Raw genomic sequence first — 16,373 nt, forward strand, 5'->3', positions numbered from 1 at the left:
AGTCCTTTGATATCTGGTCATAGGCTCGTTATCACAGCACCAGATCACAAATTACTAAGAACTCACAAATAACCTCCTTACACTGTAAGAAGCTGAGCTTTTGATTTTGGACTTATTTTGGTGACCTAAGATGGAAAACAAGTTGTGCCAAAGATGATGTTCAACTTGATTCTTTTGCTGCAGTTTTTCATATTCAAAGATTACCACGACATCTTTATAGTTATTCCCGGGCATTGGGGCTGTGTGGCAGGAGATAATGCCAGAGCAAAAGCCTCGCTGGAGCTCATTTATGAGCTGACATAGAGATGGGGTGCAGTTCTGTACCTGTCGACTGCCTGCGTCAGGGAAACTGCTGAATTGTGGTAGCGGAACAGATCTGTTGTGTGGGTGCTTTTCGTGGGCTTTTTTGCCTGTTCGTTGTTTTGGTTTGTTTGGTTTTTTTAAATCTGAATCAGAATTTACCAGAAACATAGATGATAAGGTAATCTTCCACTCTCTTCTCTCCTTTCTGTTTCTCCTCTGTTGTAATTTTTCATTTGATAGAAGCTGTTTTAATGGACAGTAGTCTGTTGTTAACAGACAAAATTGCCCTTAATCAGTCCTCTGGTGTTGAAGTACTTTTTTCTTTTTCTTTTTTTTCCCTGACACATGATGTCAACAGATGTGAACCACATGGTGCCAGGGCTTTGGTATTGGCAGAAGAAGCTGAACAAACTATTAGAAATCTTTCCAAAATGGTCATCGTGACAGAGTCCAGGCTTGGTGTTTGCCTGCCTTGCAGGAGTCCAACCAGTAGTTCAGAGTCTCTCCCACTTTTGAGCAGCTGTCATTCTGTCCTTATAAAAGAACTTCTTTGATATATTGTAATATAATTATGAAGTGTCTTTGCAGAAAATGAAATTTCAGCCTTTAATTGATTACTCTGGTGCTAACATATGATTAAATGGGTATACGGTTGTTAACTAAGCATGGGGTGGGGCTGGGTCACCTTTAAGAATGAAACCATACAGTCTTGGTTTGTAAAATCTGAAACTTGGAATTGATCTATTGCTATTTTTGAGATGAGTGTTGTTTTGTTTTGGAAAGGCACGTTTCTGAAAAGCACACAGAAATCATAATTTGTATCCACTTGAACAGGCTCAACAGAGAGCAAGCTTTCCAAGAAATCAAGAGGGGACATATTTATTACTTCTGAGGCATCTGTATCCAACTTCTCCTGGCCCTCCCAGAATCTCCACTTTTTTTTTAATTGAAAACTAACTAAATGGGAGACTTGCCATTGTTTCCTCCCGAACATTGGGCCTTGATGATTAGTTGCTGAAGGCTGGATCAGTTCATTATTTCTTTTCTTAGCAGACATAATGATATTCATTCAAAAAGCCTTTTATGTATTTTAGAATTTCGACTGCATTACCTTCTGGTGACAACCATTGTTACAAACTTTTGTGTTGCGCTGTGTCAGGATTTTCTGGGATCTGGGGACCCCAAAGACACAAAGATGCTAATAAAAAAACAAGCAGATTGGGCCAAGAATATCAATGAACCAAAAGCAGCAGTGGAGATGTACCTGTCTGCAGGCGAGCACATGAAGGCCATAGAAATCAGTGGGGACCACGGCTGGGTTGATGTGTAAGTTTTAGTTCCATCTCAGACATAATGTAATAACTCATTCAAGTTTTTTATTATATGAATTCTGCATAATTTTAAAATAAGACCAAACTGGTTTGATATATGCCTTTGTTTATATCAAATTGAGTATTTGAAGCACATCTACAATTTAAAATGTTTTAAAAGTTGCTTTTATTTAGAGGGTAGGGACATAAATATGTTACAAAAACAAATGCATTAAAACAATGAGAGTCTGAATGGGCTCATCTGTACTATGAGACTGTCTTCTGAAATATGCATGCCTTAAGCTTTTCAGAGTAATCACCACAGCAGTGCTTATATGCGAGAGCCTAATTCGGTTCTTTTAAGCTGTTAAGGGTAATCATCTAGTGGGTGGAGAAGACAAACTGGAGCACAGAATCCCTAGAATTTCTGTGGCTGCTACTGGCACTGGACAGATTCTCCTTGATTTGCAATGGGCGTCACTATGGGTTGTTTGCTGAGCTGTCACATCTGGGACAGGTCACTCAGCCCTCCCTTGCCTTGGTTTTGCTGTGTGGCAAAGTGGAGTGATGTTTGTTCAGGAGCCTTTTGTTCAGCTTGGGGTTGAGGAAGTGTGTCCCGTGTCATGTAGCACCTACTCCCTCCCTCTGTCTTCATGACTGTGCAAGGAGTCTGAGACATGGAATTGCAGTATGAGGGAAGGTTGAAGGAATGGGTTTCAAGTTCGTAAAAGGGCGGGGAAAAAAAAAAAAGAATTTGGAATGTTTACTGAAAACTGTTTAAACAGTGTTGCATGGTACTACTATTATGACATTTATTAAATAATAACTGATTAAAGGTGAAGTTATTACAATAATTAAACAAAAGGCAAAACAAGGCAGAGCCTGAAACTTCTGGCTTTCTTTTTTTACTGGGTCTAGGTTAATTGAAATTGCTCGAAAACTGGATAAAGCTGAGCGTGAGCCTTTGTCAAAATGTGCCTTCTATTTTAAGAAACTTGATAACCCTGGCTATGCAGCAGAAACCTACATCAAGGTTGGTGACCTGAAAGCGTTGGTCCATCTCCACGTGGAGACTCATCGCTGGGAAGAAGTAAGCGTGCCCTTGATTTTGGTGTTTAAAACCACTGCTGCTTACTGTCTGGTTGCAGGACAGGGAGAGAAACATCTGGCTGCTCCACCGCTCTAGCGAAGGGAGAGGCTTCTGTAGGATGGGATGCAGAGTATTTAACTTAATTTTGTGTGCTCAGTGTTTGTTTGGTGGTGGTTTTGGTTTTGGTCGTTTGTTGTTGGGGGGGTTTTTGTTGTGGGTTTTTTTTTTTCATTTATTTATTTTATTTAGTTTCCTGGCTGACTATTTCTCGGTCTCACTTCCAAGCATCTTTTTTTTGCCTGTTGAGTTATAGTTGCCCACTTCCTATGGTAATCCATGGGATGCTTCTAGCCCAATAGAAAGAATAAATAGTAATTATATCATGGGAAATTCTGTTTTGAACTGTATTATTTATAATTTGGACACACCCGGGTGAGAATACCGTATACATAATTTAGATCTGATGAATGTGTGCTGTGCTTGTGTGGACCCCACTCTGTAACTGGATTTATGCTTCTGATTAGGTAAAGTTCTGACTTCGCTGTTGGGTTTTTTTCCATAAAAATATGGGTCTGCCAGTACCACACACTTCACGACTGGGGTCACCATTAATTTTGTTCTTGTTTCTTCACATGAAGTTTTTGATAGGTGTAGTTTCTTCAGGAAATGTTTTCGAAGTGCTGCTGTAATTGACAAACCCCCTCCCTCAGTTATAGAAAATTGCAGACTTGGTCCTCTATTGACTAGTTAGTGAGTTTAGAAAGTGAATCTAAACTGCAATTATAGTGTTCCTTCAATTTCTTTAGAAGATATATTCAGTAAAAATAAAAATATTGTTTGTCTCTTGCTGTGAAATCTACTACATTTCATAGACAATCACTAGCAAGTTTCCCTGTTTCAATAACCAGACTGTTACTATGCTTAGCCTCTTTTCTTTTGCTGTTGGTTGCTTTTTATTTTAAAACACATTAATTTCATACTGGAGAAAATATGGATTGCACTCTCCATTCTAGTTACATATGTTTATTGTGAATTTACTTAGAGCTGAAGGATTGATCCCATGGAATATTCTAAACCCTTTAACTGTTTAAATCATGCAGTATTCTAAAAATGATTTTTTTTACCTCAGGCATTTGCTTTGAGTGAAAAGCATCCTGAATTCAAAGATGATGTCTATGTCCCTTATGCTCAGTGGCTAGCAGAGAATGATAGATTTGAAGAAGCCCAAAAAGGTAAAAATGTCACTGACAGATCACTGGTCAGTTGAAATTTACTCTGTACTTTTCCAATACAGAATTATGCAGTCTCTGCCCTGAAGAGTTTTTTGTCAGTGGGATTCAAGACCAAATAGAATCCGTGTTTTCATACTGGTCTTAAAGTAGCTGGAAGGCTCCTCATTTGATAAGAAAATGTGATTGATCTATCAAAAATGATGGCATCTATATATAGGTCCAGATTTTCTATCGTATTGTATATGCGAGTGTGGCATGTGGCAACAGCATATAATCTGAACTGTCTTTATTAATATTTTTCTCACAATAGGATTCAAAATATGGCAGCCACCTTATAAACCTGAGTGGAAAGCATAGTCTTTACTTATATTTAGGTAATGTTGGGTTTGTACATTCCTGGATCTACATTCCTGGATCTTTAAGAATTTTCATGTATTTTGTTAGACTTATAAAATTACCTTTAAAGAGAACTGTCAACCTTCCATCATGTGGACAGCCTGCAAAACTTAATTCATGAACTGTTCCAGGAACAAGGAGATGTCGAAGCAAGCTCCGTGTGGAGCCAGCATGCTTTTGGTATAGTTCCTTTTTCTCAGGTGTAGCTCCATGTGACTGTTGCATCTGCTGTTTCCAGAGCCAGCTCAGATCCAAGTGTGTAACTGCGGTTGCTGTAAGGGCCAAGATAGTGAACGTGCCAGACGTGATCTGTCGCCACACAAAACTCATTTGCGTGTCTCACCACCAAACCTTTGAGCACTTGGTGTTAGGGCAGTTTGGTAGTTTGCACATAGAACTTGTGTGCATGGATATGGGTGCGTTGTCCCCGCTCTGTTCCACAAAGCTCTGTGCTGCTGCGGCTCAGCAAATGCCCCAGCATGGGGTGAGCTGGAGGTGGTCGTGTTGCTGTGTCAGAGTTTGGTTTACCTGGGGCAGTTGCGCTGTGGTGTTGGGTGTTTTGGGGCTGGTTCCCCCTCCATCCCCCTTACCCTGTATGAAGACTGCGTTTGCCAAATGCGTGTTTACCAAGTGAGAATTCAGGATCTTACTTTATACTGGCTTCTGAGCATCAGATAAAGAAATGCTATTAATAAATGATACAAGGATAGAGTAAATGCTGTACTCTTTCAAAATACTCAGCATTAAAAAACAGAGTACTAACTTCAAGCACTAATTTATTGTAGTTTTTAATGAAGTTGTGACTTGCAGTGTTCAGAGATTGCCGTTGCTTGTAGAGAGATCTAATCATCATAGTTGTTTTTTCTCTTTTCTATATTTTAAAAAAAGCAACCACTGTTGTTCAAAATTTGTGAGCTCAAGAGCTGCTGAGACAGCGCAGAAGCCACAAAATGCCTACAGATGCTTCTCATGTTCCATTAGTGTCACTGCTTTCAAGGAGAAAAATACCAGCGTATAATCCTTTTTATCCTGCCGTGGATAGACTATTTGATATTGGCTGAATAGACTGCTCTTAATTTAAAAACATTAATTTCAGTTAATTGATATAATCGCACTGTAAAATCCTCTTTGTTTTGGCCTTCTGTGTAGCATTTCACAAGGCTGGCAGGCAGAGTGAAGCTGTAAGAGTGCTGGAGCAGCTAACGCACAATGCTGTTGTTGAAAGCCGATTTAACGATGCAGCCTATTATTACTGGATGCTTTCCATGCAGTGTTTAGATATAGCCCAAGGTGAGTAACTGAAAGGAAGTTTATATTTGTTACCTTCTTGTGCATGTAGACAAACAATTACTGAATTGCGATAGCATTGCTGCAACTACTTCACTGTTGGGTGCTTTGGTTTTGGTTTGTTTTGTTTTTTTTTTTTAATGCTGTCTGCAACTCTGGCTTGTGCTATTTTTGTAGTCCCACTGGTTTTCCCATGTGCTTATTTAAAACAAATAACCAAAACAGCAACATCAGCATGCGTAAGCCTCCTTTTTGAAATCTGACTGGAATCAAAATCCTGTCTCTTGGGACCCTGTATCCTCATGCACCTTCCCACAGCACACTTTAGCTGGAGAAATGATTGGAGGGTTAATGTACCAGTAAATAAAAGATGATCTTGGAGTGTAAGGTACATCTAGTATTGGAACATAGGTTGGAGAGGTACTTCACAGATTACTTCTGCCAACAGAGATAAAACTAATTTTTTGTTAGCTATCATTTTGTCTTCTGAATGTATTTCACTGGGACAGAGGTGGAGCCAGTAGTTAATAGGTGTAGTTTAGTAACAATGAATACAGAAGATTGATAATACTGCCTTTTGCATGGTGCTTTAAGTACCTTTTCTTTGCAGTTTAGCTGATGCATGATAGTGCTGATCCGTTACCCCTCAGGTATTTTATAGAGATGCAGACTTTTCCAGTTGGCATAGTAATATATTTAATATTTATGAAACAAATGTTTCAAAACTCATTTTATTTGTAAACTATGAAGTTATGGATGAGGTTTCCAGTGATGCACACTTACTACTTTCTACCTCTAGCTATGCTATAGCCTCTAGCTATGTTAAAATCATTGCATCAACTGTTTTGTGTTTTACCATGCTTGGTTTAGACCAGAAATTTGCTCAGAAAAATGTCAAGTCTGGATAATGTGTGGTTTGCACAGGTAGATGGGGCACACTTGAACTGGTACATACCTTTTTTGGAAGTGCTAGCACTAAAATGATAATATGCTCTCTTCTTCCAACTGAGTCTCATAAAGTCATCTTGGAGACTTACACTAATGCCTTTGCCTCCCACAGAGAATGAACAACAGAAGACTGAAATGTTACAGAAGTTTCATCACTTCCAGCGTTTGGCAGAAATTTACCATGTCTATCACTCTATTCAAAGATACACTGTAAGATATTCACTTTAGAAGTTGTGTATTTATGCTTCCTGAGCATTTTTCTCTAGGGAGTCCAGAAATAACCAGGAATAAGTAATAACTTTTCAGGCAAATAAAATACTGAGCGTAGATTAGTGATACTGTATCACAACTTTATTTCTTTGCCTTCTGCTGTACTGTACAAGAACTTCTGTTGTCTTAGTTCCTAAAAACTGCAGTGGGCTTGTCTCAGTGTGGGTAGACGATACGATGGTGGCTGACTTCCCACCTCCAGCCCTTTTTTGCTGGCTCTGTCGGTTTGGTTCCACAGTGACCTGAGCCTCTGGTCCTACAGGGGCTACAGCTGGCTTTTCCTTTAATCACGGGGAAAACAAGATTGGACAGAAGAAGGCACCCTAGCTTAGGGATTCCCACAACATGGGATGTGTATCAGTAGTGGTGTGTGTAAACTACTGCAGAACGCTAAGCTGTCATGAGTGAGGAGCTTCTGCTACTCCCAGCAATTACAGTAATGCTGCCGCCACGGTTGGTGAAAATATCCTTTGTAAAACATTTGAGAACCCTTGATCCATGCTGTTGCCCCGAAGAAGGGGTTGTGCTATGGAGGTCTTCGCTGGCCACACTACTCCAGGCCTTGCCGTGGTGGAGACTGCACTATCTGCCCTCATTTTTAAATAGCCAGTTGAAGATGCTGGTTTAGCTACGTGTATCTCCTTCTCGCTTTTTCTGCCTGTAGCAGGTATCAGCTTTGGTGATAAAGACATGCAAAATCCACTTGCTATATTCTGTCAGCACCTCCTCTTTTTGCAACTGTATGAAAGAAGCACAGTACTTAAGACGCCTAGTGCTGTGATGCTTAGTGATAGGCGTTGTTGGTTTTCCAGCTTAGCAATATGTGTCTGTATTTTTAATACTGCAGGAGGAGCCTTTCAGTTTCCACTTGCCTGAAACCCTCTTCAATATTTCCAGGTTTCTGCTTCACAGCTTAACAAAGGAGACTCCTTTGGGGATCTCAAAAGTGTATCCTTCCAATACAGTACAAAATCTAGAAGTTATTTTGTGAGATACATGAATAATTGACGTTCACCCACAATGTAGAGATCTCCTGTACGGTGTCTTCAGTTTCAGCTGTTGGTTATAGTTAACGGCAAATTACTTTTGTCCCTAAGGAAATAATCAGCATCTTCAAACCATTGTGTGTTTAACTGCACGCTTTTTTTTTTAAGGTAGTTTTGGAGAGCTGCACAAATCAAATAACATGTGATTCTCCAAACCACCCACCCAGTCTGGTGTATCACCTTTGTCAGAGAAGCGAGTTCTCGGGCAGCAGTCGCTGCAGCAGGGTGTTGTCAGGATTCAGAGCCAGCGTTGTTGCAAGGAGACTGCCCTGCGATGGGGGCGGGGTGGGGGGGCGGAGGTCTTGCTTGGCATGAGGCTGGGGGGGCGGTGTGGTGTCTGCCAGGCGAAGGGTTGCGCAGCTTCGTCAGTGCGTGTGGCATCTTTGGGGAGTTCTTCAGGAACAGTCTGTGTGAACCCTGTGGAAATGCACCTGTCTGTAAAAGATAACAGGAGGGGTCACTGGGTGCCACAGGGAGGCTGGATTTTCTTCTTTTCACTTAATTTATGGCTTTGGGTGGGATGTTAGCTTTCCTTGTCATAACTTCCTCACTTATAAATGTATAATCTCTCATAAAGTCATTCATAACATGCCTTGTGATCAGTAGCTTTCTAAGCAGCAGTTACTGTTACGCACTGATGAAGGGGAAAGAGAACCTTTGGTCAGTGACACAGAGCATATGCTTTATTTCCAATAAGATCATGTGTATTTAGTTGGTGTCAGTGGGTTGCTGGTGTTGTAAGATTTTTATTTAGCTTATTTTTTTTTTGCCTGGGGAAAAATCCATTCACCCTAAAATTGCCGAAATTCTGTAAAAGGAGTCAGAATATTTAACCAAAGCAATTCCTTACCTTGCTAATAATTGCCCACAGACCTTTTGATAGACCTTTCACACTTGTTTTTAAATGAAATTATGTAAATAGATTTCTCTTGTTAAAGCCTGTTTAAAGTACCGGTGTTGGATATGCTTCATTGCATAACTTCCCTGATTAGAAAGAGTATTGCATTTTTCCTAAGTGCCATATGTATTTTTATTCCTTAACTAAATTATAGCAATACATTATTTGCCCTGGCAAAACAGAGTAAAGCTCTTGGTGCATATAAGCTGGCTCGTCACGCCTACGACAGGTTACAGGGACTGCAGATCCCAGCTAGGTTCCAGAAATCAATTGAGCTGGGCAGCCTGACAATCCGATCCAAGCCATTCCATGACAGTGAAGTAAGTTGTAATGTGTTTCATGTTAATCATTAATATGCGGCCTAATCCAAGAGTCTGAGTTGCTGTATGCACGAAAAAATCTGAAATATATTATGCATAGCTCTGTGATATAATTATATTTCTGATGGAAACGCAGTCCTCTTATTGTTATTCTTCAGGTCAGGCTTCCTTTTGCTCCTGAGAACAAATTAAAATCAGTCCTTTCTTCATGGGCAGCTTCCATCCTCCCTCTCCTGTCTTGCATCTCCCTTCCTCTCTGCCTATTAATTCTGTCAAGCCTTTTTCTCTCCGATCCACATGCAATTACTCCACAGTCTTTGTCTCCCTCTCCAGCTGGAGGTCACTTTCATTTGTCCCACTCCTAGCCCTCCTTCCCTCCTTCCCCTGTCCCTTGAATGACCTTCCTTCCTTCAGTCTTATTTTAACACCTTTTCTTCTTTAACTGAAGTCTAACTTTCTGCAGCGCTCCATAAAGCTGTGTCTCATGGAGTACTCACTAAAAATAAATTGTATTGTGCCAGTGAACATGCACCTGGCCACCTGAAATAATAGAAACACAGTCTTAAGAACTGCCTAAAATAACTGTGCTCTTGAGGAGAGATGAATTAATTGGAGAACTTGAATTTGACCAAACCTTAGGGCAAAAAACTTTGCTTCAGTAACCTTCCTTTTGAGTTCTTTTGTCACTGTGTATTTGATGCAGAATTCTGCTTCTGTTACTGCAAAGGCAAGGTGGAAATTTAATTGTTAGAATGGTGAAGACAGCTATTTTTAATGTGAAAACTTGCTGGTTTATTAAAAAGGGAAAGCATTTTCAGATGTTAAAGGATTTGATTTCACAGCGGTATTTCTCCAGATTAGCGCTGATGTAATATCAGTGGTGTAAACCTAAGGAGCCCGCATTTAATTGAAAACAAAGAGTTCAGGCTGTGCTGTTCTGTGATTACCGTGCTCTGTACGTGTCTTTGCAGGAGCTTGTGCCCTTGTGTTATAGGTGCTCTACCAACAACCCTTTGCTAAATAACTTGGGGAACGTCTGCATTAACTGCAGACAGCCTTTCGTCTTCTCCGCTTCCTCCTATGGTAAGTTGGAATATCACATTTGCGCTTTTCAAGTAGATAAATGTTAACTGAACAGAGTAGGCTAGTACTTCATTGGTTCTTTCCGCAATGTTATTTGGGCAAACAAATCTGTCCTTTTAATGTTAGATTTCACTAAGTGGCTGCCTCTTGTCCCGGGGATTGTTGGATTTCATTGCAGCAGCAGTAAAGCATTGCTTTATTATGGGACGCTGAATGTATAAAGTGTTTCATTAACACAGATGCAATCCTTGGAGAAGATGAGGGGTTTGGGGTTTGTTTTAATTTTGTATAACAGAAGCCAGAGGGTGTTCATTTCTTAAGGGGCACAGTATCTTCTAGGAGGTGTTTTCTGAGTTCTTGCACGTCAAATGCTCCTTGCTTCTCCCACCCCTTTAGAAGTGCTGCATCTGGTCGAGTTCTATTTGGAAGATGGCATCACGGATGAAGAAGCTGTAGCTCTCATTGATCTTGAAGCTCCAAGATTGAATAAAAGAGAGAACAAATGGCAAGAGATGATGAGTGACAGTATCTTTTTGATTAAAACTGGTTTCTGGTCCCTTTCTTAGGGGGGAAAAAAGCAACGATCTTGAAATTTCCCCGCCCCCAGGTTTAAAATTTTGTCATATGACTGATGTAAGTACAATTGCATCGTCTTTCCTTTTCAAGTTAGTACAACCACCAAAGTGATGCTTTAAGTAAATATAATATTTTATAAAGCTTTTTCATCAGGAAAATTTGTTTCTAATCATGTAAAATATTTCTTTTTAACAGTGGAATGCCATGCTTTACTCATTCTGTTTTAACTGCTTTCTGTAAAGAATGGGGAGAATCTGAAGTGTGTTATTCGCGTCCTTTAACAGCTTACTTTAGAGGCTGCCATCTCTTAGCCGAGGGGAACCAGCACGGACTTCCTTCATAACCATTCCTGTTGGAATCTGGTGTGTAATGCCTTGGCATCCAGAGCTCCCAGTTGCTGTGGGGGCCATATAATATTAGGTACAGAGAAATGTGCAAGAAAACACAGTCACTGACTAAAGCTGCTCAAAAATGTAATTTAAATAGGTTACTTCACTTTTTGTCACATCAGAAGAGGGCAGAGAGGGAAAGGAGGCAGAGCTGATGCCGTACTGGTTTGTGGTCAATTCTGCCGTTCCACAGCAGCTGCAGTGATAAATTTCCCCAGTCACCTTGAATCACAGTAAGCCCTTCTCTAGTGCTTTCTGTAATAACTGAGGCACTGTAGCAGTTTGAGAATACTCTGGAGCAACAAGAATACCAGTCCTGCTGGTATGCTTTCATACTTATTCTGTGAGGACAGCTCATTTCGTGGGAACTCTTTTTTTTCCTTAACAAACGCATCTAGATGCACAGAGTTTGAGGCTCGATGACAGCACAGATATTATTGAAGACGATGATCCCTTTACAGCAAAACTGAGCTTTGAGGTAAGAACCTTACTTGTATCTTCCAGTTGTTTCTTTCTTGCTACCAACAGAAATTAATAGAAAATGTTCACTACAATCCTTGCTGCTCTTCGGGTGTGGATGTGTTACAAAAACTACCACAGGAGAGACACAAAGCAGGGGACTGGGAGAGAGGGGTGGCACTTGAGGGGGAAAGGGATTTACCAGTTAACTCCTCTCTTAAAATCAAAGAAACAAAAGGCCCAAACCCAGAAAACAACAAAGATCTTAAAGTAAACGTTCCTGGAATTTGTTTTTACCATCGTACAATGATGGACTGGGGCTGTCCCCTAGGGTACTTGTGTGTCTAGGCAGTACCCCTATAAACCACTTGTTACTGTGAGGTTGTAGTAAAGGCTGTGGGCACGGCTGTTATTTCAAAGGAAATGTAAATTACAAGGAAATGAATAATGGAAGCTCACTGAGGCCACGTTAGAGATGTGGCTGGATGCTGCTGTCACTGAAGGTACTGACGAAACTGACAGTGAGTGTGGTGGGGACTAGACTCAGGGCAATTCTGTTTTAGCTTTTTCTACTGAATTTTACTTTGCTTCTTACAACAATTAACCCTCAAAGGGCTTTGCAGTTGGTAACAGTAATTCTTTCTAAACCTGCTCTCCTGCAGCAAGGAGGCTCAGAATTTGTTCCAGTGATTGTGAATCGTGCTGTTCTCCAGTCAATGAGCCGGAGGGACGTCCTGATTAAACGCTGGCCAAAGCCATTGCGGTGGCAGTACTACCGTTCCCTGCTACCAGATGCCTCCATTACCATGTGTCCATCGTGTTTTCAGGTAACGTTTACATGAAGAGGTTCAAAAAACAGAAACAAAAAACCCTACTGAGAACCATATGGTTGAAACAATTCTAATAATTGAAACCTCATACTTTAAAATGTATTCAAGAAATTCCTGAATGATGTAGAGACAGAGAAGGCCATGAAACCCAAAAACTAAGCTGTGTGGTGCACAGAGGAGCAGCTGCCTTCTGAAAACTTTGAGGTAGCTGAATTTGAGAAGTTGCACTGACAGCAAATCAGAGCCTCTCGAGCAAACCTTGGCTGAACAGCAAGTGCTGATTTGTGTTTATTTCTTTTTGCTCTGTCTCTCGGACTTTCAGCCTGGTCTAGCAGGGAGAATCAGTCAGTAACTAAGTTAGCTTGTGGTTCCGTCCCTCTCCTTCCCCTCTCGGGAATGGCTTTTTGAAATACTGGAATTCAGTCATGTTTGCTTACACAGAAACTGTCTAATTTTTGTCCTTCCTTCTGCAAAAGTAATTAATTGGTTTGTACCTCTTCAGCAACATTGGCAGTGGCCTGTGAAATGCTTGCTGCTCCATTCCGGGTTATAGTGCTCTCAAGCAATGGAAAGAGGACCGATTCTCTGGTGATGGCAGCTTCAGAATGTCTGTGCCGTAGAGAAGCTGCTGAGCTCAGTTTGCATTTTCTTTCAGCTAGTCATAGGCTAACTTGTCCCTAAATCTGTTTCTAATTAACAGATGTTTCACACAGAAGACTATGAGCTTCTCGTACTCCAGCATAATTGTTGTCCGTTCTGTCGCCGGCGAATAGATGAGTCAAACCAATGAAGAAAAACAGTCTTATACCTCAACTGACAGACTCCCCTGTTGGCTTAGCAAAACAGTTTTTAGATTTGCAGAGTTTTCCTAACAGCTTAGTTAAGTCATCTTGTTCCATTTTTTACATAAGAGTAGAACTGTGTTGAAGAAATGTAACTATTTTTTTTAAATGAAAATGTCTCTTTGTGACTGTCCTCTACGTTTCCCAGGCAAGCAGCTGAAGTGCCACAGATTTTTACAGGAATGTTTCTAGAGTCAAGTTCAGCCTTGAAGTAATCGTTGTTTTTATTCCAGCTTGTGTTAGGACTTGATTTGCTCCTTAATATGTACCCGTTAGTGACAAATCTTCAAATAAACGGGACTATTTTTCCCTATTCTTTGTCTTGGAATTTGCTATAATGCTGCTGCTTCTGAGCTTCTATTTTTTTTTTTCTCTATTCTGTTTATGCAAGAACAGCATTAGAGTTTAGACCTCTTAAAATGTGATCTTAAGAGTTACCCTGATCTTGGCATCGAGGGCCACCTCACAGGCACACTGCTGGGGGGGCAGTGGTGAAGCTTTTCATCTGTGTAGAATTCACCCTTGTTAAAAAGCAGAGCGCCGGGCTGTGTGTGGAAGTGTGCCTTTCACACTAAGCAGCCTACCCTGGCGTAAGCGCCTCAGCTCCCGCTGCCGCCTCTCATCCCAGTACAGCAGCCTGTTTCCTGCTAATGAAGGGAACCCACTGGCCCGATGGGCTACACTGGATCTGTTTGCACACTTCTAAATAGGTGCCCGTCAGGAACCCAAAGCAGGCGAAGGCTCAGCCAGCCAGTGGTTTCCCACGCACTTCTGTGCCCAGGAGAGGCGGGTTCTTCACTGCTGGGAAGATCCTCAGTGACGCAGCCTGCTGGGGTGCTGGGATCCTGGGACAGGGATAGGTCCTACAGCTCCTGGCCTCCTATCAATTCTTGTGGCGTCTGATCCCAGCGTACCTTTGTGGTGGGCACAGGCGCCTGTCCCAGCTCTGCAGGTCCCTTGCCTGCCATGCTGCACAGCGCAGGGATGTGCCACAGGAGTGGCTCTGAGCAGCGTTTCCCAGCAGTGGCTCAGTCCAGAGCCATGAGAGGAGATGGACCTGCCGCCTTCCGCTGCAGCCTCTGGCTGAGGGGATTTTAGTGATGCGGCTGCTCGACCAAACGCTGTGGCTCGGTCCCAGGCAGCACCTCAGCCCCCACGCCGTGATTTACTCACTCCCCCCTGGCTCCTCGCAGGACTGAGTGGAAAATCAGAAGAGCAAAAGCTCATGGGTTGAGATAAAGGCAGTTTAATAAGTGAAGCAAAGCTGTGTGTGCAAGCAAAGCAATAAGGAATTTATTCACTGCTTCCCCATGGCAGGTAGATGTCCAGCCTGCTTCCTGGAGAGCAGGGCCTCGGCACCGGTAACAGTTACACCACAAACACAACACCCTCCTTTCCCTGAGCTCTGACTGCTGAGCACATCATCTGGTGTGGAACGGAATGCCCCTTCGGCCAGCTGTCCCCGCTCTGTCCTCTCCCCACTTCTCCCCCAGCGCTGGCCTATGGCTGGGTGAAACAGGAGCGGGGGAAAAGAAAATGTCAGCACTGTGCAAGTGCTGCCCACCTACGGCCACACCACTGGTGTGTTCCCAGCACCACTCTGCTGCGAGGGAAGCTCCTGCCGGCCCCAGCCTGCTGCTGGGCAGCTCGGTCTCTCGAGGCCGGTCACCAGCAGTTCCCCAGCAGCAGGAGGATTTGTGTAGGCCCCTGGCTGGGCTGGAGCTGGGAAGCGGTAGGTCTCTTGACTTCAATCCAGTATAAATCGTGCCCATGTTACCATGAGCTCTATTGTTATGACATCCCGTCTGTCACAGCCTCCCTTTGTTTTGAGTGGGAGATGATTTTCTACTTTCTTGTCTTAAGCTACTGGCTGAGGCTGTGGGTGCTGGTGAAGCAGCTGCCGTGTAAACAGCACTTTGCACGTGAAACGGGTGATGGCTCCGTATCTGCTTGAGTTCCTCTCCAAAGTGACACCCTGCAGTGGCACTACAGGGCTTCCCAGTCCCTCGATGGTTCCTGACCAAGTTTGCTTAATTTACCGCTTTAAAAACATTCTGTTCTAATTACTGCTCGTCTGCTTTTTGACTCATCTGTCACTGTTTGCAATGAAGACTTCACTATTGACATGGATAAACAATGCTGTTTGAGAGCTGAGCCAGAATGGAATTCGGCTTGTTCTCCCGGAACTGAGCTGGCTTTGCAGAGCTAGTGGGAATGAAAAATTATAAAAATAAATAGATAGGGTTTGCGTTGACGCAGAGGCAAAATGGATCAAGCGGGGAAGCTTTTTTCTTTTTTTTAAACCAACTCTGTGAACACAGTCTAGGTTTGAAAAGCGTATTGGGCTTTTCCGGGCAAAACCACACGGGACACATCGCGTACATTGTGAAGCTGTTCCGGTTCCAGGGGCTGCTTTGTGCCACTGAAACTCCCGGGTAACGTCATGGGAAGGACTCCCCGGGTGTGTGAGAAGTCCCACCGTGGCGCTGTGGGCTGAAGCTCTTGTGAGAGCTTGACCAACTGTTTTCTAAGATTCGCACCGTTCTTCTGCCCCATTAGTGCTTGCCTGTCCCACGGCCGCGCTCCAGCGGTGACGCACGCCGGGCCCTAAGCTCTGAGCAGCAGCTGCTGACCTCAGCAGTGGCTTTTGCATCAGAGCTTAAGGTGGCATATTTGTGTATTGGGAAGATAAACCCTTAATCCTGCTTGTGTGCCCAGGTACAGGCCTGAACAGCTGCATTTGCAATGAGGTAGTGGCGCTGCTCTGGCCTTGGCAACACGTGTGAAAAGTTAATTGAGAGGGCCTTAGGATGAGGGGCGTGTGTGTGAGGACGTGGTGTTTTCACGTTAACGTGAAGGAAGACTGGCCAGAGTGATCGTGGCCTGCCTTTGGCTGCAGCTACCCAGCTCTTCCTTTGCCCATGGTGTCAGCACTTGAGGTCCTTTAGACCTACCCGGCTTCAAGTGAAGGTTTCCCAGCTTAGTCTCTTCTTTAAAGAGGGCACAGAGCTTTGTGCTTTCTTCCTTTAAGCATTTTCCATGTGCTGAACTATCCCACAGGGAACACTGGTAAAAACTAGGCCAGGACTGAAGG

At 42.7% G+C, this 16,373-nt stretch overlaps 1 protein-coding gene across 7 annotated transcripts in view; it reads left to right on the forward strand.

Annotated features, from left to right (window-relative positions):
- IFT122 (intraflagellar transport 122) overlaps positions 1-13,592 on the forward strand; it is a 32,299-nt gene extending 18,707 nt beyond the window's left edge. For 5 of the 7 annotated variants that reach the window (XM_074602613.1, XM_074602612.1, XM_074602610.1 and 2 more), the window contains 12 exons: positions 1,463-1,629; positions 2,532-2,703; positions 3,833-3,935; positions 5,481-5,621; positions 6,679-6,776; positions 7,684-7,784; positions 8,935-9,100; positions 10,072-10,183; positions 10,580-10,708; positions 11,547-11,626; positions 12,270-12,434; positions 13,138-13,592. In XM_074602613.1, coding sequence (XP_074458714.1) covers positions 1,463-1,629; positions 2,532-2,703; positions 3,833-3,935; positions 5,481-5,621; positions 6,679-6,776; positions 7,684-7,784; positions 8,935-9,100; positions 10,072-10,183; positions 10,580-10,708; positions 11,547-11,626; positions 12,270-12,434; positions 13,138-13,227 — 1,524 coding nt within the window. In that variant the 3' untranslated portion in view covers positions 13,228-13,592. The remainder of the gene's footprint in view (positions 1-1,462; positions 1,630-2,531; positions 2,704-3,832; positions 3,936-5,480; positions 5,622-6,678; positions 6,777-7,683; positions 7,785-8,934; positions 9,101-10,071; positions 10,184-10,579; positions 10,709-11,546; positions 11,627-12,269; positions 12,435-13,137) is intronic. The other 2 variants (XR_012589310.1, XR_012589311.1) reach the window with 2 other exon arrangements.
- The last annotated feature ends 2,781 nt before the right edge of the window (positions 13,593-16,373 follow it).

This window comes from Larus michahellis, chromosome 10 (assembly GCF_964199755.1).
Source record: "Larus michahellis chromosome 10, bLarMic1.1, whole genome shotgun sequence".
Classification (NCBI taxonomy): domain Eukaryota; kingdom Metazoa; phylum Chordata; class Aves; order Charadriiformes; family Laridae; genus Larus; species Larus michahellis.